The sequence below is a fragment of the Zootermopsis nevadensis genome, unplaced genomic scaffold (assembly GCF_977971745.1).
Source record: "Zootermopsis nevadensis isolate Lab colony 2312 unplaced genomic scaffold, Znev_1.0 Znev_ptg000020l, whole genome shotgun sequence".
Taxonomy (NCBI): domain Eukaryota; kingdom Metazoa; phylum Arthropoda; class Insecta; order Blattodea; family Termopsidae; genus Zootermopsis; species Zootermopsis nevadensis.
The window spans coordinates 2,157,778-2,182,443 of NW_028259152.1; the positions used below are offsets into that span (position 1 = coordinate 2,157,778).

Genomic DNA, 24,666 nt, shown 5'->3' on the forward strand with positions numbered 1-24,666 from the left:
TCGTTGACCTAATCTCTGAAGAAAATGAGAACTCTTTCATTTTTTTCTTCAGAAAGTAACCTTTATCAAATTCATAGAAAAATACATTTGTTGGTTATACGGGACAGGATCCGACCGTAGGCGTCTCAGACAGTATCTTAGTAACACACTCGTGTAGCATTGCTCTTCTCGGGTCAATAGATCAATCCGTACTGTCGTATGGCGTTTCCGAATCTACTATAAATGTAAAGAAGAAGGTTATTCCACGAAAGCTTATACTTCCAAACAAGGCGTCTCAGCTGAGTGGTTAGCACCCTTGTTTCGTATTCAGGTGGTCCTGGCTTCACATCTCGACCCGGCTCAGATTTATTGTGGTTTTCTTCAATCCTTCCAGGTAAATATCAGTTGTGACTTCAATTTTTTCACGACAACGTTGTTACACATTGTTTCAAGTTTGTTATTCATTAATAGCCATATCATTTCAGGCTATACGTTTCGAAGTACGTACAGCGTAGTTGAATTAAGCACACATACAGGAAAATCGAAGTGTAGAAGCTTCTGAGCTTAAAAGTGTGGTCATTTAAGGTGTTCACAAACACCCATCCAGTAAACACAAAATTTAGAAGCACTGATTTATGAATTTCCTTTCTGCCGTAATGACTTTGCGCTGTAGAAATCTTGAGAGAGTTTTCATATATAACATGTGATATTATCGATAATTAAATTAAATTGTGTACTTATTCTAAAGTGCTGACTCAGTAGTACAGAGTCAGCATAAGAAGATTAAATAAGTAGAAATTATAAAAATTAAAAGCAATACTAATAATAATAATAATAATAATTTAATTCATTTATTTAAGTGCTTGACAACAGCCAAATACTCCCAATAACAGCCACGCACTTACGACAGTACAGGATAAAATATAATAATAATAAAAGTAAAACATTACAAATACAAAAAACAAATGAAACTAAATATATAAATGTACCATAATAATAATAATAATAATTCGTATTTCTCACAATTTATTTCTACGGAATTTAAATGTAGAGGCTATAGGGTCTAAGTCAGGAGTTCTCAACCTTTCTCGATGGCGTACCACTAATTCTAATTTAACACATTAAATGTACTACTAACCACCAGTGGTACGCGAACCATAGGTTTTAAACGCTGGTCTAAGTAATCTCTACGCTGTTTGTAAATATTCTTTCACAATTATATTGTCATGTTAAGAGTAATATAATAGAATAATCCGAAAATTAATTACATGTAAAACACATCACATGCTACAGTGAACGGACTTCCGCTCTGAAAGCACGCATCCATTCGTGATCTCAGACGTATTCCTGGAATTCACCCAACCTTAACAAATTCATCTTAGATTAATGTAGCCCTCTTCAATCCACTGTGGTGTAAAGCTAATTTAAATTAACCGTACCTAACGCAAGGTGCAATACAGAAGAGAATTATATGGAATCCCTGTTGGAGCGAATTTAATAATTATCTTAGAGTCTTTGTAAACACACGCAGTGTGAATCAAATTATTTCCTCCAAAGGCATATCAGTTTGTCGATAACACAGTAGAATTAACAGATGCTGTATCACCACGCAAGTAGAAAGTCCTCACGTCGTACAGACGTTTATTAATGTGACATGTCTCAATTCAGTGGCGTTTGGCTTTATATAGGAACGCACGTGTGGCTATAGAACTAAATGCTAACACTTTATCCGCATTTTCTGAAGGGATGACGTATCACGCATGCAGTGGCGTGTTATTATATCTAGGCCTATAATAACAGATTATTACATGCAGTCGCATGATGCATACAAAAATGTAATTTTGCACACAAGTATGTATTCGTAAATGATCTTTACCATTTTAAAACAATTTACAGCAAAACATACATGCGTTTAGGTTAGGTTCTATTAATTATTTTTCGTGTTTGTAAACTACGGTATTTCCGTCTTCTTCGTTACCCTCACATGTAGGCGGTATTAAATTTCTGTCCATGTACACACCCACATGCCTGGTGTCACGGTGTTGTTGTATAAAGTACGTCAAATTACATCCGTACAGATGTTGACATGGCTTTCGCAGTTTTTCATATAACACGGATCGGGAAGCCCAACATTGTAATATTTGGAGGTCATAAAGGTCATCCTAATCCATGCCTCTCAGTCCAAATCTTCGTAGCCTGTAACTTCACACCACTTTTGTGGAAAGTGATTGATGTATGAAGTATCAAAGTTGTTAGAATGTCCAGTTACGTGAACTGTCATAATATTTTGTAGTATAAATGACAGTACACCAATCCACATTACAACATTACGTCCTCTGAAACCCTAAATTATTTGTTTACTAGCAATCTATTACATTGTGAAAAATTAATGTTAATTGTATTAACTCTTAGGTAAACCTATTACATGTCTCGGTCTTTAGCTAGTTCGAATATGAAGATTTCTGTCTACTGGGTTGTTACGCTGTGTAGTCTGGTAGATGTTTATCGCCCTGATGACGGAGGCAGTATGACCTCTGAAACGTTGGTAAACATCTACCAGACTACGCAGCGGAACAACCCAGAAGACAGAAATCTTCATAGCGTAGATAACTTAGAAAGAATCGCCCTGATGACGGAGACAGTATGACCTCTGAAACGTTGGTAAACATCGACCAGACTACACGACGCAACAACCCAGAAGACAGAAATCTTCATAGCGTAGATAACTTAGAAAGAATCGCCTTGATGACGGAGGCAGTATGACCTCTGAAACGTTGGTAAACATCGACCAGACTACACAGCGCAACAAACTAGAAGACAGAAATCTTCATATTCGAACTACCTGTGAAAACCTCAAATCGTACATAGTTCGAATATGTTAATGGAAATCAAAATCGGCGTAAGCATTACCTTCAATTACTTCGGCGCCCCTCGCACCGGCTGTTGGTTGTCCTGTCGGCGCACCACTGCCGAGTGACATCTTGGCCATCTTGACGAACGCTACTAAAGCATTTTTACTATAGTCAGTTTGTATATCTGTAATTAAAACTTAAGCATTTACACCCTAAATTCTAGGCTTATTTGACAACGCTTTTATTGGTTATGCCCTAAATATTTTAAATAAATTATTAACTTGTGAAGATGTAAACATGAGCTCAGAACTTTGGATTTCATTTTAAATTTTGTACTTTGTTTCAAGAACCGTTGTCAACTCAATTCTCAGACTTAATGAAGGAAGGCTGTTCTTTATTTTGCTTAATGTAGATCAAAATTTACAACTAAAATTCTTTCTTAATTTATTTTATTCAGTTTGATTACAAGCGAAACGGTCGATTAAGACTGCATAAATGCAAAATAACATGTCTATTTTATCTTGCGCTTAAAGAACGTCTCAAATCAATGTTTCTTCATATTACAATCAACTCTTTCTTAGCCTTTTAAAGCCCAATGGTAACCATATTTACCACCTGCTTCAATATTCAATAAATTTACGAGTTTTTATTTATGTGTTTGTTATGGTTGTAAGGGTAAAGAGGTATTATTTCGATATACAGCATTAAACAGTTGATATTTGTAGTGTTATGTGTGGTGTTTACTTTGAAGTACGGACTAATTCTTAAATATTATTTAGACGAGCTTCGATTTCTTATGGGTCAAACGTCGCTGTCTTAACAGCTTCTGAGCACAGCCAATTTCGTTCTTCTAGAAATCCCTAAATTTCAAATATGAAATAATTATTCATAAACATAACATACTCCACTTAGTTCTGTTTTAGACAGCCACCATTACACATAGTTTTGCAGGTTTTATGGTTAGAGAAGTTTAATAACATAGAGTCTTATTTTCTAAAACTGATTGAGAAAAGGGCAGTGGTGTTTTAAGGTGGATCTATTAGATAATATATAAATCATTGTTGTGCTTAGTAAATTCCAGTGACGGTTTTTTTGTTTACTCTGTGTTGCAGTCTTAATTTTTATTTTATTTGTTGTTTTTCTGAGAGAAAATTGTAACTCCGGATTAACTTGATTTTCGACCCCCTACCATTCTCTCTCTTACAGCGTTTGTTCTGGAGGTTCGCTTTAATTATACAGAATCAAGGCATTTCATGTAGAAAAAGCAACATTATTTGCCCCTTAATGTATTTTGCTTACGTCGTGAGGTTCTGTATAATTAATACGAAATTCCTACCAAGCGTAGTAGTTTGTAGAGACTCGCTAACATCCATACAGTGTTTCTAAGGGTTGCTTGTGTAGGTTGAAGGGTGGGCACAAATTATATGAGCGTCTTCAAATATTTAACGAATATTAAATTAAATACAGAAATGACTCTTATCTAATTATTTTCATTTCGTGATCCACATTCATTTTATCAGTCCATCATAAATAACTAATGCGGTTGAAAAAAGTCGCTAAACAAATTAATTTACTTGGAAACTCAATGCAGGGAAAGTTTACACTATTGCAGTTTGTAGGACGGAACGAACGTTTTTACTGAAAGATAAATAAACTGTTCAGATTGAGTGTGTGTCATCTCCATAACGGTGCAATTAGTGACATGTTTAATACCTAATTGTGATTGTGTATTAAGTATGTTGCATAAGAATGCTATATAAAGTTAATAAATGAAATCATACTGAACAAACCGCTTGCTAAATCTGGCAGGTCACTCGCTATTCCCGGGTTGATTTTACAAAATAAGAAATGATCTGTAAGCTCGTCTGTGACCTGTGGTGCATTGGCGCAGAAACTATAATTTTTTATGATTCCCATACCAGTCTCATAGTATTGTCATCCATCATTTCCACAGCCTTATTGTCCTGACTTGCATCGACTGGCGGCCCGCGAGCCACATCAGGCCCGACACCACTTTTATCCTGGCCCGCGAAATCTTTCATACCCGCCATATTCATCCTATAACTCGTTGCTGTATAGCCTTAGCAAGTGAAAGCTTCTTTAAATAAATCGTTTATAAATAAGTTAAATATTCAGCAAGTTGGAAACAATTTAGTTTACGAAACGGAATACAGTTTACTGAATGAACAAAGAGAGTGGAGTAAATAAATTGAAATGATTCGAAAACAAACGAACAATTTATTTAATGTTTACTTTAGTTCTAATTGAAATGAAAATTTGTTACAAGCTGCATTCCAATTTTAAATTGTATTTATTTGTTTATTATTCAATATAAACTTTTTTCCAGAATGTTAAAGTGTTGGTTAAGATTAAATTTTTTAGTTCCACATATTTATGTCTATAAAGTTATAATGTCATACGATTTTACGTTAGGATCACCATGTTGGGGCAATGCTAGGACTTTGAAAACAAAAATATTTCGTTGTAGTCATCAATTATATTCGGTAGTTACTTATTTCGAATCCTTTTTATTATTTGAGATTTTGGGTTCTGACGACGGCGAGAATAAAGACGACTGTCTTCTGGGTTGTAGCGCGCCTGGTCATTATTTCCTAGTTACCTACGCTGTGTGCAGTTATCTGACGTATCCAAATTAGCGTTTTGGCTATGTGTTTGATATTCGGAAGTTCCTTGCTCTCAGTGTTTTATCACGCCTTTACCAAATGAACGCCAAGATGCTGAATCTCGTACCTCCCTTCAATTTACACATAATTTAGTGCTACATAAACTAAATCATTTATATATAGTTAAATTTAGATTACGATTCGTAGTGCTTCTGAAAATAATTACAAGTTTCATTAGGCCAGTCACATTTAACAGTTTGTGGTAAATCGTCAGCTCGTCTAAAGATAAACAGTTTGCTTGGACATTGGTGCTTCGTGAAAGGTTAAACGATAAATGTATAAAATTAGTGTATATAAAGTCATTAAATCTATGAAAAATAGTGACATATTTCTATCCAGATACGAAATAAGTAGGACGTGAAGTTATCGTGGTGACGTGTGTGAATGTGGTTGTCTTGTGGGTTGTAGCACCCTGTAGTCTGGTGAAATTATACCAGACTACACGGCTTTACAACCCAGAAGACAGTAACTTTCTTCATTCTCTTCTAAGTTCCCACAACCTACCGGAACGATGATGCAGTTCTGAATCAACAACAAACTATCGGTATTTAGAGGAAAGCTAAGAGAAATATGAAATGAATCCCACGCTCTTGACAATGATGGACAAAGATACCAAATCTATGTTTGGACTTCCTTAACCGCATATCCAAATCGAAACGAAGCCAGATTTCAAATTCTGATATATGTAAACCTGAGGTACTTCAACATCTGACCTTGTCAAGATTTATTCACGGTGACTACTAAAGTTCCGTATTCGGGAACACATTTTTTTTTATTGAACCTGGACTAATGAGTTTGCTCAGGTCCAATGTGTCATTACCAGAAGAATCTTTTTCACGGTTATTTTTGTAGTCATTGAGGGCTTGGATCTGGATAAACAAACAAAGTTTATGTATACATACAAACACATACACACAAAGGGCTGAAAAAACAAGACATCTAGTCGCCACAGGCGAGTCAATTTTGCGAGCTGGCAAGCAGAAATTTGTAATTGTTTATATTAATGGGCGATATTTCAGTTTTTTCTCGTGAAGTGATGTAAATGCTGGAAGTACCTTTATCTAATTTCAGTTTTGTCAGTCATAGAGTATTCATTTAAAAGAAGGTGAACATAATTTAATGCTTGTCCAGAGATAAGTCAGCACATTACACAACATTAAAAATTTCTATTAAATATACTCAAGCTTAATTCGTTTATTGGTAGGTTATATCAGAACAATTAATTAGTTGTACGTTATCTTCTATACCTTAATACATATAGGTCAAATAAGAATACAAATCTTTATTAATTTAATATTACTATAAGAGTGTGCACTTAGGAAAACACGTAAGATACTGAGATTCTCACAGATGTGAATGTGTCAGTGTTGGTTTTCTGGGTTGTAACGCCGTATGGACTTCTAGGTAAACACCAACGTTTCGCAGGAATATACGACCTACCTCTTCAGGGCTAAAGATGTAGACATTATGTTTCTCCGAAACGCTGGTATCAGTCCACATGGCATTGTAACCCAGAAGGTCCCGTGAGCGATAATGCTCTTTAGTCTAGACAGGAATGTTACCGCCAAATATTGAACATTTGTCTATGGAATCATTTTGAAGTGCGTCACTAGTTCTTGTATCAGAAAGTTGCTTGTCGGCGTTCTAACTCGTGAAAGGGTAAGAGTAAAGAACAAATGACAAGATTACTGATTGTATCAGGAACTTGTACAAAATTCTAGCCTAAAACGTGTAGGGAGGAGACTACTTGGTTTACCTAGGCATAGATTGTAGGATAATATTAAAATGCATATTAAGGAAATAAAATATGAGGTTGTGGAACAGTATTTATCTCTTTGATGGTAGCAGGCTCTTGTGAAGATGGTAATAAATCTTATTTTTCCATTAAAGACGAAGAATAGTTTGATCATTTGAGAGATTAGTAGCTTCTGAAGGATGACTCTTCTTCTTGGTAATATATTATTGATTTAATTTTACTCATTAAGCGACTGTAATATGAAAAATAGAATTTATGCGATGCATGAAATCCGTAGATGGGTCTTTGCTTTATTTTTCATTAATTGCGGAGCTTTAAGATAGGCTTAAAAGTTTATGAATGAGAGGAAAATATAGATTGGCAGTTTGAATATACTTTCGCTGCTTACACGCGATGCTGAGAAACAAGGGACTCGAAGACCGTGACAGGTAGTTGATTTTTTTTACTGTAATTCCCTACGAACCATGGGTTCTCCGAGACGAGTAACAGAATAAATGCATATAATTCGAATTTCAGGGAAATGAACCATATATTCGAAGCAGATTACAAAAGATTTTCGAAATGTGGACTTAATTGTTTAATCTAAAGTTAGATCTGCGGTTAGCATTGAAATGTACAAGTAAGCGAGGCTGCATTTACAATATTTGTCCTATTACAATAATATTCTCCTGAACGTCTACTCATGCAACAAATGAAATTCGATAGTTTAAAAAGTATTGCAGCATTCTCAGAATTATAAACTATCGATTGAAAATAAGTCTGTATTGAAAATGGAAAGATGTAAGCCATAATCGCACCGACTTACAAACTTCAGAGCTCATTTAAACCCGTGAATATATTTCCTCGTCTTACTCTTAAAGATTCTCGATCGTCATGTGTCATTCATGGTCTTACCTTGTTTCCTGGGGTTGCTGCAGTTTGGCGCCTCTTGAATGACCCGGATGTTATTCGCCCACTTGGATGGGGGTACTCTCGTTCGTCGCTATCACTTTATTAGACATTGTTCGTGCTAGATCAGCTTGTGGCAAACTGACAACCTGCTCCATTGAGAATCTGCACACTTCGAAACGTGCCCTCCCTCCGCTACGCTCGCGCGCGCGCATTTGCGGCTGATTACGTCACGTGTCTTATTGCAGTTTTGAACGTGGACCAACCTTCCATTTACTGATATCCGTCTCACCGCTTCTCTGTCTCTCCTCTTCGCACTGTTTAAAAAAAGTCCGCAATCAATAGCTGTTATCTCATTTGTTCAGTTACCTATTTCGAGAAATATCTTTCGTTACGATCGGCTTGTTTCTATCTTGGCTCGGACTTAAGCTGCCACACTTCATCTGTTCTTTTCGGTATTTACATTTCGCAGCGCTGTGTTATTGTCTCGCTACGAATGGAATGACCATAATGCTATTCGTGGCAAGGGCAGGGATTTTTCTATGTGGGTTGTCAGGTTCTGACGGCTGTGAAGGCGACGAGTTGACGCCATGTGAATGATGATGTCTTGTTATGAGAGTGTTAAATATAAATGTCGTAGCCACATACGCTGTACGTGTTGTTGTATCAATAATGAGGATGCCGCACTGTCTTCCCGACTGCTATCTAAAAACGTAAACATTAAAATACAGACATTGTACTTTTACCCGTTGTTTCGTATGGAAGTGAAAGTTTCCCGTTAACGAAGGAATGCGGATTCAGAATTGCTAGAGAATGTGATGGATACGAGAATATTTGGGCCTATGATTATTAAAGAGACAGGAGGGAGGAGAAAATTGCATAATAAAAATATTAATAAATCTTTTGTGCTTTAAATAGATATTTATTAGGATATTCAAATCGAGGAGGATGAGATGGGAGAGAAACATAACTCGCATGGGGAATGTAAAAAATACCTAAAAAAAAATTTGCTTCTAAATCCTGATGGGTCGAGACAACTCGGAAGATCTAGTAGTAGATGGGAGTATAATATTAAAATGGGTAGTAGAGAATTGGAACATAAGGGTGTTGATTGGATTGATCTGACAGGTAGCGTGCGATTGTGAACGAGGTAATGAACATTGGGGGATTTCTTGATCAGCTGAGCAACTACCAATTTTTGAAGAACAACTGTGCACCATGTAGTTTGTTAGTTGTAGATATGTATCGGTTAATACCTCGAGTGACGTTACGTTTACATTTTTTAATTCTTCTGAATTTTGAAATTCACCACGTGCGTGGCGAGCTTTCGGTACTGATTTAGATAGAATCGCCCTGATGACGGAGGCAGTATGACCTCTGAAACGTTGGTAAACATCGACCAGACTACACAGCGCAACAACCCAGAAGACAGAAATCTTCATAGCGTAGATAACTTAGAAAGAATCGCCCTGATGACGGAGGCAGTATGACCTCTGAAACGTTGGTAAACATCGACCAGACTACACAGCGCAACAACCCAGAAGACAGAAATCTTCATACTCACCGCCCTGATGACGGAGGCAGTATGACCTCTGAAACGTTGGTAAACATCGACCAGACTACACAGCGCAACAACCCAGAAGACAGAAATCTTCATACTCACCGCCCTGATGACGGAGGCAGTATGACCTCTGAAACGTTGGTAAACATCGACCATACTACACAGCGCAACAAACTAGAAGACAGAAATCTTCATAGCGTAGATAACTTAGAAAGAATCGCCCTGATGACGGAGGCAGTATGACCTCTGAAACGTTGGTAAACATCGACCAGACTACACAGCGCAACAACCCAGAAGACAGAAATCTTCATACTCACCGCCCTGATGACGGAGGCAGTATGACCTCTGAAACGTTGGTTAACATCGACCAGACTACACAGCGCAACAACCCAGAAGACAGAAATCTTCATACTCACCGCCCTGATGACGGAGGCAGTATGACCTCTGAAACGTTGGTAAACATCGACCATACTACACAGCGCAACAAACTAGAAGACAGAAATCTTCATAGCGTAGATAACTTAGAAAGAGTCGCCCTGATGACGGAGGCAGTATGACCTCTAAAACGTTGGTGAACATCTACCAGACTACACAGCGCAACAAACTAGAAGACAGAAATCTTCATAGCGTAGATAACTTAGAAAGAATCGCCCTGATGACGGAGGCAGTATGACCTCTGAAACGTTGGTAAACATCGACCAGACTACACAGCGCAACAACCCAGAAGACAGAAATCTTCATACTCAATCGCCCTGATGACGGAGGCAGTATGACCTCTGAAACGTTGGTAAACATCGACCAGACTACATCGATGGTTACTTCTTTCTACTCTTCTCTGACTCCAGTTTTTGTTACAAGGCCTACTATTCCAATAACAGCAACGACTACTGCACTTTCTGTTTGATGTGAGCGTTGCTGACGTCACTGCCAATGTACAGCTCATCCATCTCTCATAGACTACAGCTTTCGGCTTTGAAGGTAAATCTTAAGATATCAGGATCAAACTCGGTGATGGACACTTTTTTGGTCTGTAGTTGTGAAATACCTTTTTTATAACATATACGCCATTGTTCTTTCACCTCTCAAGTGTATATTCAATATATGTCTAAGCTATTACACATGTCGCAGTAACTAATGAGTTTGTTTATGGGACCATTCAGTTAAAATATCTCTGTCATTTTGAATAAATTAAGAAGAACGGGATTGGTAGCAAATTAACTTGCGCGGTGGTGACAAGATTACGACTGGATTATTGTTATCGAGTTATTGGGTGATTACCGCTTGAGAGTGGTAAATGTTATTGAATTATTTAAAAATCTTTTAAAAAATGAGTTATGAAGATATGTTGGTTGGGTTTTAAAATCTTGTGTAAGAAACTAAACCAACCCCCCCGAACGGGGGGGTTAAAACACTTGACCAACCCCCCTTCGGGCGGGTTGGTTGCGTTTTAAAATCTTGGGTAAGAAACTAAACCAACACCCCCTCGAATGGGGGGTTAAAACACTTGACCAACCCCCCTTCGGAGGGGTTGGTTGCGTTTTAAAATCTTGTGTAAGACACTAAACTAACCCCCCTGTTTACTCGGCATTGTTGTGTTGATAAAACAATGCCGAGTAAACAAATATAACGTGACTGTTTGATGACGTCATTTTTCGACGACAACGACAAATCACAAATTTTTATAGAAGAAGAAAGAGAAAAATGTTTGTTGCAGTAATTCCCACAGCGTGTTAACTTAACTGATACTCGCCCACTTCCTTCCTCATCCCACGTCTGGGATTCTGTGTTCTGGGTAATGTTGATGAATAGCCGGTGGTGTGTTCAGGAGAGCCACGTTGTTTTCTACACGTGTCCTTTCGACTCGGGTTCCCAATAATATGTGGGCGTGTGTAACTAGAGGTGACTTTCGTTTCATTTTTGACCATACACTTCGACAAGCCTCGAAGCGGCAAGTTAAAAGGAAATTTAGCTTTCAAAATAATTCATTTGCCATCTGGTTCTGCGGTATTACGTCTCTGGTAAAGGTCCTTAATACGATTCCTATAATATATTAGTTTATGATCTATAATCAGGCCACAGCTTCACAAAACTCTGCCCTTTAGTTCATCAATTATAGTCATCAACCAGCGTGGAGTCGATGATCATCTCTGAAATGTCTGTAAATATTTACAAGACTGTACTGTGCAATATCAGAGTGGACAATTATCTACTGAGGCTACACATAGCTAAGTGAGAATCCGGGTATGGTATGAGAATGATAGGCCTGTGGGAATCATTCACATGACTTTGTGATCAAGTGAATTATAATTGGAAATGTGTCGGAAGAACTGCGTATTCATAAACCACAAAGGCATCAAGACATCTGCAATTGCGAAATCCCACTTTTCAACAAGTGTTGTCTTTATGAAAATTCTTTCACATAACTTGCTGAATATCGTTTGTCGATTTTATGCAGTGGTTGCCACTTCGTCTGGCAGTTTGAAGGTAATATCTTCTGATAGACAATTTTGTCATCTGTGGCTTAAAATCTGTGATTCTAAACGCTTACAACTAGGAGTGTAAAATGCAATGAAGCAATACTAAATTTCGCTCGTATAAACAAATCAATAGATAAGCTGGCTTTGGGCTGATCGCTCAGAATTTAATTTCAGACAATAACGTTTCTGAAGTTTTCTTACGTTCTATATCGTTCAGGACTACTCACTACATTTTGATATGTATAAATTTAAATATGATAAATCATTGATAATACTATAATAAACTGAGATTTATATATCCATTAATTATTTTTGTGTTTATACGAATCATCTGCTTAAATAGTTTGCGTGGGATCTTCAACTGGAGGAAAGGAGTTCTGAGCCTGGTTAAAGTGTTAATGAGTTTAAACATATTACGCTTATTCTTGAGATTTCAGATTCTCGCGGTTGCGAATATGAATATTGCTGTCTCCTGCGTTGTAGTCTGGTAGAAATTTAATGACGTATCTCAAGTCATCGCTCTGATGATGTAGGCGCCAAGTGCCTCTGAAATGTCAGTAAACGTCTACCAGATTACACGGCGGAAGAACCCAGCCATCTTCATGTTTTTTTCTCAACCACTGATTACATCACCAACAGGTTTGTTTCCCCGTAAAATTTTGTCCCCCGAGGAGTAGTTGTAAAAGGAAGTCCGTTCGACTCTTTTCTTGGCTGCAAGTGTAGTTCAGTTTTCTTTAAAAGAGAATCACATGAAAAGCAAGTCAACGAACCAGATGATATTGTTCCTGTGTTGACTTTCAGGTCATAAAGCTGCTTGTATTATCCGTAACAGCGGAAAATTCTTTCGCATCCTTAAGGCGTCCTTGGCGTTAATATTTTCCTCAAATTAGGACACTGGATTTTCTTTGCGTATGGCAGTCCTTATCAACATTAGTTTAGTTTCTTGTTTTATAATTACAGTTTAAATAACACTATTTTTTGCATCGATTTTAATCCACAATTAAAGTTATGCTTGCTCGTTTTGACGAAAAACTGTAGTTGAAGTTGACATAAAAACTAATCGTTCGCATCGCCGTACACATGAGGCAACTTCTCCGACACATGTTCCCGGCGGGTCACACACATTGCAGGCGAGCTGACACTACGCGGTATATAAAATGTATTTTGTTGGAATTGGGAAAGGTATCGATATTTTTTCTTATATACTATTCATGTAACATAGAACTTGGATTTATGTAACAAGCTTCTAAAATTCTTAGACTCTGCCGTGAAATCGTATCAAGAGAAATGAAATCATAATGTGTTAATTAGTTTGGAATTCTATCCGGAGCAGGTCAAATTACGAATATATTGCTTTCCGAGTTTCGAAGTAGTGCTTTAAATAGGCCACGACAGGTTGCTTCGATCACCATTAAATTTAATAGGTAAATAACCTGTAAAGTTACCTAGTCTTATTAAATAATGCAATCCATGGAAGAGAGTTCTTAGTTAGAAATTAGTAGTCAGTTCCAAATGAAATTCCAGCTTATGTGGAATCCAGAATATTATTACCGTATTCACAAGAATTTTAAACCCAATTTATAGACAATGCCTTATTTATGCAGTTAAATATCATCCGATATAATTTTATCAGAATGGTAAACGGAAGAGGTACAGAGGCAGGTTATGTCACAATGATTATACAAATTTGTGGATTTGTTAGCTAAAGCTTCCCTTCCACACAAACATAATATTAAAGCGAGCGATCATTAAGCAGGTTTACCAACTTCCTGACTCGTTACTAGGGATCTCGCCTCTGTTGATACAGCAGTGATGTTAGGTTCAGGTCACAAACCGTGGTTGGCGTGAAAAATGACTCAATTACCGTTCTATTGCTCTGTGCTCCCTGTGGACGAATGATGAGGTCAGAGACACCGGAGGTCACCGTCCGTAGACATTACCTTCAGGATTACCTCATGATTATTTTCCACAGAAGTGATGGTGGTTGTAATTGAAGCGAATGTGTGGGTAGATCCCTTAAACCCATCTGCAGCATGTCGAATGCCATCCAGGGGGGTGAACAATTAATTTTAGTTTGTGTTGGAAGTAAAGTTGCATCATCAGATGCTGATCATTAATTTTTCAAGAATTGTTTGAATCTTAAATTGAGTTTCACTGAAATAACATGTGTTTTAGGGTAAAAAGTAGCGCTTAATACTTATTTGATTGATATAAAAACTACCCTGTAACTGTTATTCACTTTAACTTCTGTCGTAATATGCTCAGCAGGATGAATAAAAAATAAGAAGGAATAGGCTGTATCCATTACTTACTGGCTGTGATGGGCAAAGCTTGGAAAGGTCGTTACCTGTATGTAACATGGCCCTCTCTTCAGCAAGAAAATGCATAAATAATGGCGTATAAGCTCAAGGTAATTTCATATAACAGAAATTAGTTGACATAAAACATGTAAAATAAATGCATTATTTAACAGTAATTGATCACTATGAAGTTTCTGCTACCGCACTCTTCGTCAAATTTAAATATAAAAACACAATATTCTACAATATCCCTTCTATATTTTTTTAGAATCACAAAATTAAAATATGCCTTGCAACAGATAATACGTAATAAAATAATTTACTAAAAATTACGTCACTCCCACGTTACTTTAAATTGGTGGGTAGTTAACTCCATTATTCTGTGCGACCCTTAAATGTTTCGGAGAAATGTTAAAGCTATTTGCCGTTTGAGAAAAGTAGTTGTATTCTATGTGAATGATCTTACGTGTGGTTTCGTAACAGAAAGTTTTCTTACAATTATTTCTGTATATTCATATTTGCGTTTGTGTTTGAAGTCGTACTAACAATAAAATGAACCGTTTCACATAACAAGGGCATAAACTTTCTTAGAGACCAAGTTAAATGAAATTAATTTTTTGTCAAAGTCATGTTTGCCTTTCAGTTGACTTGTAAGGTCAACAGTCGTCCATCTGTAAGGCTGACGCAAGTCAGTCAAACAAATAATGTTTACTACAAACTATCAGTGATTTGAAGAACATGTTGCTGAACTCTAAACTTGTAACTATCTGAAAGTTACTTTGTATGTATTTTAACCACAGAAGTTATTGCGTGCATTCTGCAATTACAATGTATAATAAGTCTCAAAAATCATGTAGTTCGCAAATAACTATTGCATATCTTCGCGCAATTTTGTTATGCAAATTTCTGCTTTCGAATTACTTAAAGTCTGCATAAATACTGAAACCGAAAAACGATTAGTATATAATATAAGGTTTCTATAGCGTAACTGCATTATGACACGTTTCCAGGGCATGAGCTGAAGAAATCTGTGATTAACAATATTTGTAGTGTACAATAGACCACAGACAAATACATATCAACATTTACAGAAAATTATTACTTTAGTACTCGTTTCATTTCATTTAACGTCAGGTAATTTTTTGCTTCGTAATACGCCATGATTTGAACTGAATGGGAACCAGTAGTTTCGCTTTTACACTAATTATATTAATTTATTGGGCGAAAGTATTTGCAGACACTACCGTAAATAAAAACATTTCTATATATTAATTATCAAAATCATTACGTTTGTTGGAGATCAATGTATGATATGATAAATGACTATATACTTTTATACGAGTCACAGCTATAAAAACCCAAGAGGAAAGGGAAACTGTGATGTGGGCGGTGGCAAAGACAAGGAAATTTATCTACTATTCAGAATGAAAGTATTGACCGAATTTGCTTTGAAGAGTTGTTGCGCAATGTATTCTCCTAGAAGGTCACAAACTTTTCAGAGGTGCTAGATTCCTCCATCATTATCACTCATCGCCATAATTATGGACCCCTGAAACGTCGGATAAAATTATCGCAGTCATCTTCATAATTAACTAAATCGTTAGTTGTTTTTGTCAATATGGCTATCGTACTGTTAAGCAGCACCATTCATGTTGTAGGAGAAATTACAGATGCAACCGCTTTTTCACAGCAGTGAGTTGTATCACTGAGTATTACCGTCCCAACCCGATGTTTCGAACGGAAGTCCGTCATTCTGAGTCCGTGAATAACGCCATTGATAGCAAAACTGGAATTTCCATGTGTACTGTGCATACTTCCGGTTGTGAGACGCCATAACTGTATCGTAAACGAAGTGAAGGTCAGTCAGGTCGGCGTGGAGATGTACTGTACGCGCCCAACGGGAAGTAGAAACGGCACCGATGGTCTGTCCGCTTATCCCTGTTCCAAACACGATGTATTCTAGTGGTTTCCGATAGCGCAGTGCAGTAAGCGAATATTCATTTGGGGCGGACGTATGTTTTGTGAAAGAAGATAGCGTAATCGTTCATTCCCACCCCAACCACAGCGGATTTCTCGTCCCGAGATATCAGTATACTGGGTTCCAGCGTTTTTGGCCCCTGAACTTTGTGACTTGGAACCTCGGAGCGAGTCACTTACCAGAAGGTAGCTGAAAGGGATGGCAGCAGGCCGCGTACAGTACACTCCAAATAAAATATCACCACGGTATGTAACACAGGAAAGTCGATATCACTACATTGCACATCACTAGAAAATTAACACTGCAGAGAGTATTAGATAATTTTATCTTCTTCACAACTCTTCGGTCTTCTTCCACTCCTCACAGACCATCGCTTTCTAACATCACTCGATTCATCACTACCGCTGCTGCTGTTCACTCCATTGTCTTCAATTACATATATTTGTAACAAAGCGTGACTAGGCGTGACCTCCTTTCAAAGCGCGACTACGAGTTACGTACTGTAACGGCGTCACGAGATGTGGCCATAGGTGCCGAAACGTGACGGATATTTTCAAAACGTTATCTAATGTAACAAACTAACCTAACCTAGCTAAACCTAACCTAAACTAACTAAACTTAACATAACCTAACCTAACCTGTTGTAACTTCACCTAACTTATTGCAAATTAGCAAAAATTAACCGAGTCTTACGTAACAACGTAAGCGTGCCGAAACGTGTCTTAGTGACCACGCTTGCCCAAGCGTGATAAAGTCTGTCTAGGCGTGACGTGCTTAGACATCCGAAAATGGATCACAGTAAGTGTCGAAACGGGACGAAGATTTACAAAGCGTGACCAATCGTGACAAAGTGTGACTAGGCTTGACGAAATATAACAGCGTGACGAGATGTCATAAGTGTCGAAACGTGACGAAGATATTCAAAACGTTAACTAACCTAACCCAACCTAATCTAACCTGTTGTAACTTCATTTACCGTATTGCAAAGTAGCAAAAATTAACTGAGACCTACGTGACAATCTAAGCGTGCCGAAATGTGATTTAGTGACCAAGCGTGACAAAGCGTGACTCGGCGTTACATGCGTTCACGTCGTGACAAGTGATCACCAAATATGTCGAAACGTGATGAAGATTTACAAAGCGTGACCAAGCGTGACAAAGCGTGACAAAGCGTAATGAAGCGTGACTAGTCGTGACCTGAAATAAGGGCGTGAAGAGAGGTCACCATTAGCGTTAAAATAGGACAAAGATTTGAAAAGTGTGTCTAAGCGTGACGAAGTATATATGAACACTAGTTGCTACTTCGCTAGGTCTCCCATAGTTCAGCATCTTGCTCTATCATTAACATTTTCCACCTGTTCACATACCACGAGAATGCTAAACAAATGAAACAGAGAAGAACCTGTACAGTTGTTACTGATCATTGTCCTGGACAGTGTTATTTCATGAATTAATGATTCCCGCCGCTTGTCACATGTTCCATTAAATGGCTTCAGTTCCACGTGCGATTTACGTTCTGACTGTCGCCTGAAAGCTGTCAGCATGTTTGCGGAAACGACTCATGGCCGATGTAACCTAAATCTGGAGAGATTTTATGGGTAGTGATTATAAGAGTGGCATGAGAATAACGCAGATTCATAATTATAACTCCGTTTTCTCAAGTGACACGCTAAACTATTCCTTTGATGACTGCAGGTTACAATGTTTCATGATATGATTATCTAAATATATTTATCATTGAGTTCAATTGAAAACTATGGTGATATTTATTGTAGGAAATATTAATTTTTTTTCAGTTAAGTTAACGTACTTCTCAGAAACAGGAAATAGTAGTAGTGTCTATTTTATAAACCTTTAATTCTCGCAGTTTCAGGTTTGTTGAAATGCTAGACGCATCAATACTTTAACAGACTCACCGTCCGTATTATAATGTAATTTGATAATTACGATTTCACTTCACACTATAGTAGATTAGTTTGTTAAATATCAGTAAAATATCTTTTAATTGTTAACACCGATATTACGCGTTCTGAGACAGTAGTTACCAAAGCTTTTTCAGAAATCACATAAATTATCCGATCATTTAACGCTGAAAAGTTGAAGCTAATAACAGCGTCGTTAAATAAACCACAAACAAATAAAATCAAATATCGCGAAGTGTCCGAAACTGCAAATAAATAATTTTTTAAAACGTGTCCTCCGAATCTAAATAAAATCTACAGCATTCCGTGTGGAAGTTGGTATTCTGAGTTGAAATGTGAATTGGACTTGTAGGTACATACGTTTCGGAGGAACATACTGCTTCCGTCTTCAGGGCTAATATTTTCACCGCCTTGAAAACCACAGATCTCACTTTCTCTCATTATTATTTTATGAGTTTACAATGAAGCTCCCGAATAGTCGGTTAATGATAATTTGTCCGCGTAAGTCGGACACTTTATTGATCGCTTACGTATGAATCGCATTGGCCCAGCTTAGTCTCGGACGGCAGTGGGTCAAGCCATTCGTGACTGAGCACTGAACGCAAGTATTTCTGTGACTTTCGATCGTCTTGGTGCAGTTCTGTAGTACAGCCAACCGGCTACAGCTGTTTCTCCACAGCTGATCTGAAATCATGTGCTGTGAAGGTTCGTTGAGTGAAATGTAAAATATTTAATGTACCTGTTGAATGCCTGTAATGAAGACTAGCAAAGTATTTGACGTGGTTCCGGAAACTTTCTTCCCAGTAAGTGTTTAAAACTTTTTGCTGTGTCGAACAGTAAGAATTAAATTACTTCCAGACGGTGTATTAATTGTATGCTATACTGTTTCACATATCCGGTTCATATAACTTATATGCTTTATTTGCAGAACGTACATGAAATTAAAACATAATCGTCCGTCCGTCCGTCCGTCTGCATGTATGACCTCTGAGGCTACTAAATGGATTTCGACGAAATGTACTTTGTTGGTCTACGCCAAATTTTGTTCGGTGAATATAATTTCGTTTCGTTCCAAATAAAGCACAAAACTTTCCTCGATTTCCTCAAAAGATCCCAGTGTAGGAGACGTTGTTTCATGAAAATAACGAGTAACTTCTTTACATCTGAAATTTGTCTGAGATTTGATGTTCTTGCCGCTGTCGAGTTATCGACTGCAGTCTCCTAGATTATGATTTCGTGTAGATGGTTAACACTTTTTCGGAGAAACGTGTCGCCTCTATCTTCATATTTCAACGGCTACATGATCCACAACTGAGAATTTGTATATTGGATTTTTTACATTGAACGACGTGCAAAGGAAAATATATCCTCTGAATAGTTCCTATTCACAGCCCTCCAATAGCCATTTGAATAAAACTCTCATACCAAAAAATGTAAATTTGTTAAGTTGCGGACGGATGGACATAACCGTCCTGTTGTATATTTACTTTAATCATTATTTAAATTGTAAAATTACAAAAATGTGGAACTAATTTCCTCCGTCTTTCAGAAATTAACGTCTGTCATATTATCTATGTGATCTTAATTTGGTAGAAAGTGGTTGAAAGTTCTGTAACACTTCGAATCCGATACCTGTCTAAATTTAGCTCGTACCCTCGAAGAAAACAAGACGTATAACTTGCAAATAGCAATTGGTTTAAGATGTGTAAGGGAATAGTCTCTACGCCGAACCATATAAAGCCCATAATTCGAAAAGCACAGTTACCGATTTTTAAAGTATGTTGTGCGTATTATTACCACTGGGTTTTAAAAGATTAAGCTACTTTAGTGTGAACATAATGAAATTCACCTACAGTTTAGTAGCTGAATCACCTGACGTTAAATTTCCTTGAAATAGATGCGTTACAACTTTCTGATTATAAATGTTCATGATTCCGAAATGAGTAGTATATTATAAATAAATAATGGTAAAACAAATTGACCTTGTGTTTCAGAATTTTACTCCTATCTAAGTGAAATTACTTTAATTAAGAAGGGAGCGTTTGCAATTTTGTTAAACCAGGTCAGTGCACACGTAATTCAGGTGCAGTGTAGAAGTGGGAAACCCTTAGTGGAAATTTCCATGAAATCGATGCGTTACATTATTTTGTTATGATCTTGAATTGTAGCTGAGTATGTAGGTCTATTATGAAGAAATTTTAGCCTACTCGCGTTAGTAACCTAATTACTGACGAACTCGGAGCTCTCACGCAAAGCGTGTCACTTGTGCGATAAACTAGATGGAAAAGATCCATATAATTTAAGTTATGTCGCCAAAACAAATGACTGGAAGGGTCTGTGTAATCTGAATCATTATCTATCTGTTCATCTTGTTCAACTCAGTACATCGTATGACTCATTCGGAAAAGGGGCCTGACTTTTGTAACTATATTCTTCTTCTGAGTTCAAACGTTGTGTGGACCTGTATGTGTGTGCTGCAGGTCTGAAGATGAAAGCAGTATGATCCATCTAAATTTTTGTATCTACTACGTGCATATTCACAATGCGTTACAACCCAGTAGGCGAAAATCGACATCTTAACTGCGCGAGAATATCAAACCTCATCAAGTTGAAACGGTTTAAATATTTCTTGGGGTATTTAAAAATAAACCAAAGTAAATGTCTTCAGATTGCCCATTTTAAGTTAATAATTCTGACTTCAATCGATGTAGTCATAACCATTGTAGCAAAAGTGTGAGCATAAATGTAGTCACACATTTCTTAAATGCATTCTTTCAGGTTTAGGCTTCACTCATTTATTGTAGATATAAATCTATTTTTGAGAATATACGAGGTGCGATCAGAAAGTTTCAAGACTGCGCCTATAAAAACCCGTACACTTATCTCAGGTATTAAATTCATCCATCACCCTCGAAGTAGTTCCCCTGGGAGTGAACATAACGATCCCAGCGCCGCTGCCAAGCCTGGAAGCATCCCTGAAAATCTTTCTTTGTCAGCCTGTCAAGCACCATCTACGATTCTGTCTGAATCTCTTCTATCGTCTCAAATGTCCTTCCCTTTAGCTGAATTTTCATCTTTGGGAAGAGGAAGAAGTCACACGGCGAATAAGGAGGGTGCGGGATGACGGCCATGGTGTTTGAGGCCAAAAACTGCCGAACTTTGAGGGCGGTGTGCGCTGGCGCGTTGTCATGATGCGTCGCATGTGGAGTTCTTCCTTTAGAATAAGCTGACAGGTCCCATAGCCTATCCCAACAATGTCGCATAAGTCGTCGATGGTACGACGTCGATCTTCGTGAATGGCCTGCCGAATCTTCGTAACATTTTCGGGCGTTGTGCTCGAAGATGGTCGTCCAGAACGCTCGTCATCATCGACAGAGGTTCGGCCATTTTTAAAACGTGAATGCCACACAAAAGTTTGTGCACGACCCATTGCGGACTCCCCAAATGCTTGCTTTAGCATTTCATAGGTTTCCGTAGCCGTTTTGGCGAGTCTTTGGCAAAATTTGATGCACACGCCATTCCGAAATGGCAGGAGGGTCGGTGTAATGCACTACCAAAACGCCCGTAACTAAGAAACAAATGCTAATTCGATGATGCCGGCTGGCACACTGATTCAATATGAATGTAGGCCGCACCCCCTAAAGGCAGAAGCTCGTACTACATCCGGTTCGCCCTCTATTGACACAGTCTTTAAACTTTCCGATCGCACCTCGTAATTATTTTGTAATTATACTAATCTGCGTATTTTTTCTATTTAATTAAATACTCAACTCTTGATAGAATAAAGTAAAAGTTGAATGCCTTAATTAAATTTATTTTTATATTATGTATCAAATTTTTGTTTTCCGATGAACCGGAGTGAAATAACGAAGAAACGATATGTTTTCAGGAACTAAAGGAATATCACAATGGGGCCTAAAGTGAACCAGTGTTGCTGTGGATGTACTCTGAAGACAGGGGCCATAAGTATTGCCTTATGTCATATTGTAAGTTCCATTAGCACCTTCTGTACGACGAGACATGAACGTATCAGGACACAAAAATGTCTTGTTCCAAGTGTATAGAAAATGTATGTAAAAAATAACACTAGCGTTTGAAATTATCTAGCTCTTTAAATGCTAAAAACGAGATATAACCTTCAATAACACGTCTGTTCTGATTTGAGTAGAAACAGAAACCCGCTCACAGACTTCTTCTTTTACAACATCGGGACTACGGACTAACCATTATAAAATTATAAACTGTATTCTTTGTGATAACTTGTAAGTTGACATCACCATGCTAAAATAATACACGCATTAAGAGTTCTTGGTATGGAAGGAGTGGATTACGAGTAGGATTTGAGGTTTACACGGCGGTGAGTTTTAAGATGACTGTCTTCTGGGTTGTTGCCCCTTTTAGTCTGGTAGAAGTTTACCGACGTTTTAGAGGTCCTTGCTACCTCCATCTACATGACGCAACAATCCAGAAGACAGCCATTTTAAATTAAGAGTAGATAAGTAGATATTCACAACACATTAATTCTAAATTTCATTCTTTCTAGTCGTGATAATTCCGCGAAACTCTTACTAACTTCGTTTCGTGTGACTTAACAGTACCAACATGGCGGTCACGCAAGGTACGAATTAGCTCTTTCTATTTCGTGATGAAGACTGATCCAACTGATGGAAAAATGTGAGATTATAAATAAGTATAGAGATCGTGTAAGTAATCTTATGGTTGTCTAAAAGGCATCGACGTTATGGTGACACGAATTCTTGCCGTTATGTAGCCAGCTATTGGACCTATATGAAATGGCGTCTGGTGTTGCAAGGATAACATAGGTTTAGGGTAAAGTGTAGATTCTTTCCGGATGTTTGTTTTTTCCGTTGGCACTGTGAATGTCACAACTCCGTGTCTGCGAGAAGCCAATTTTTCCACCTAATTTTTGGGTATATACTTGACTGTACCCCATTTTTGTAAATTTCTTCTTTATTATCTGTCATCGGGAGCAACACGGATTTCAAATCTTATATATGCCACCATCCAAAATTTGGATTATTACTAAATAAGTTCCAAGATTAAGAATGCATGGAGCTATACCTCCACTCCACCACACGTCTGCATGGTTTGGTCCCTAATTAAGCACTAGGGATACCGTTACATTTACGGAACAGAAGGGCATGCCCTGGAAGCATAAAACAAAAATTATTTTTGAAATATAGGAATAAAATCATTTAATTGTGTTGTCGTTACATCTTAGGCTCCTTCCTTAAATTCTTATACACGTATCTCCAACTTCTGTTGCTCACACAAACAAATCGTATTTACATTTCAGGTTTTTTCTTCCGCAGTTCTTACAGTAGTACCAATTTTGCTGCATGGGATGTACAATCCCGTTGGGAAGCATAATTGTTCCAGAAACAATACTGAAGATGAACGACGGAGAGTGGAAAGAGAGGACGAAGACGAAGATGAAAAACGAAAAGTGCATGAACTTCTTGATGAGGGCGTAAAAGGTACACATTGGGACGTCATTTACTGAATTTGAGGTTTTAGTGCGCAGGTGCAGGACTTGCGAAGCGCGTGATTAATATTTGAACCATAAAAATGATAAGCAAATGCCGGGATGTTGGATTCTACTTTGTTTTGACCGGGACGGTTATCCTGCCACTGGTACAGCGGGATCCCTCAGGATACATCCGGGACTATATCAGTCGCGATATCGACTATGCTTAAGGAGATTTTTTTCATGGTCTTCGTCAGTCTATCCAGGAAAATGCCGTGATGGTGTCTTAAAAATTAAAGTGACGTACTCTTTCAGACACATTACGTGCTTGGTCCATAGAAATGTGCCCAAGTGGCCATGGCCTTATTAATCACGTGCGTTTTTGTTTAAAATTTAAAGAGTATGAAAGTGTCCATTGCGTTTTAATAATCGAAATATCTTGCGAGCATAATATTTCTAATGAACACGACACGGTAAAGATTAAATCGAAAGATTCCCTGAGGAGTAGGCTCTGGTCTGGCCTACTTGTGACATTTTATTTTATTTAACAATACTTTCTCAACTGCATAGCTTATATAACATCAAATATGTGTAAAACTGAATGATTAACTGTGAATAATTCCACCTTGTACATGCTCATAAATCTGGAGGGACTGAAGGAAACCATGACATATCTTAATCATCACGGTAGGTCTCCGGAAGGAGTATTGAAACTGGATCATGTCGGATACGAAGTATGAGTCCTAACATCTCAGACACGACGTTTGGTGTTTCATTCGCG

The 24,666-nt window shown here is 37.7% G+C and overlaps 2 protein-coding genes across 17 annotated transcripts in view; one reads left to right on the plus strand and one right to left on the minus strand.

The window, feature by feature from the left end:
• Positions 1-8,507, minus strand: part of LOC110841018 (adenosine receptor A2b) — a 58,488-nt gene extending 49,981 nt beyond the window's left edge. The window contains exons 1-2 of one of the 4 annotated variants that reach the window (XM_087352172.1): positions 8,166-8,507; positions 2,890-2,979 (exon numbers count right to left, since the gene is read on the minus strand). The gene's annotated coding sequence lies outside the window, so the exon portion shown is untranslated. Of the gene's footprint in view, positions 1-2,889; positions 3,016-8,165 lie in introns of all 4 variants that reach the window. The other 3 variants (XM_087352171.1, XM_087352170.1, XM_087352173.1) reach the window with 3 other exon arrangements.
• Positions 1-24,666, plus strand: part of LOC110840517 (uncharacterized) — a 102,752-nt gene that overhangs the window by 71,716 nt on the left and 6,370 nt on the right. For 5 of the 13 annotated variants that reach the window (XM_087352176.1, XM_087352174.1, XM_022085598.2 and 2 more), the window contains 2 exons: positions 22,287-22,383; positions 23,715-23,895. In XM_087352176.1, the coding sequence (XP_087208302.1) occupies positions 22,306-22,383; positions 23,715-23,895 (259 nt within the window). In that variant the 5' untranslated portion in view covers positions 22,287-22,305. Of the gene's footprint in view, positions 1-16,475; positions 16,721-18,997; positions 19,201-22,286; positions 22,384-23,714; positions 23,896-24,666 lie in introns of those variants that run through there. The other 8 variants (XM_087352179.1, XM_022085602.2, XM_022085604.2 and 5 more) reach the window with 5 other exon arrangements.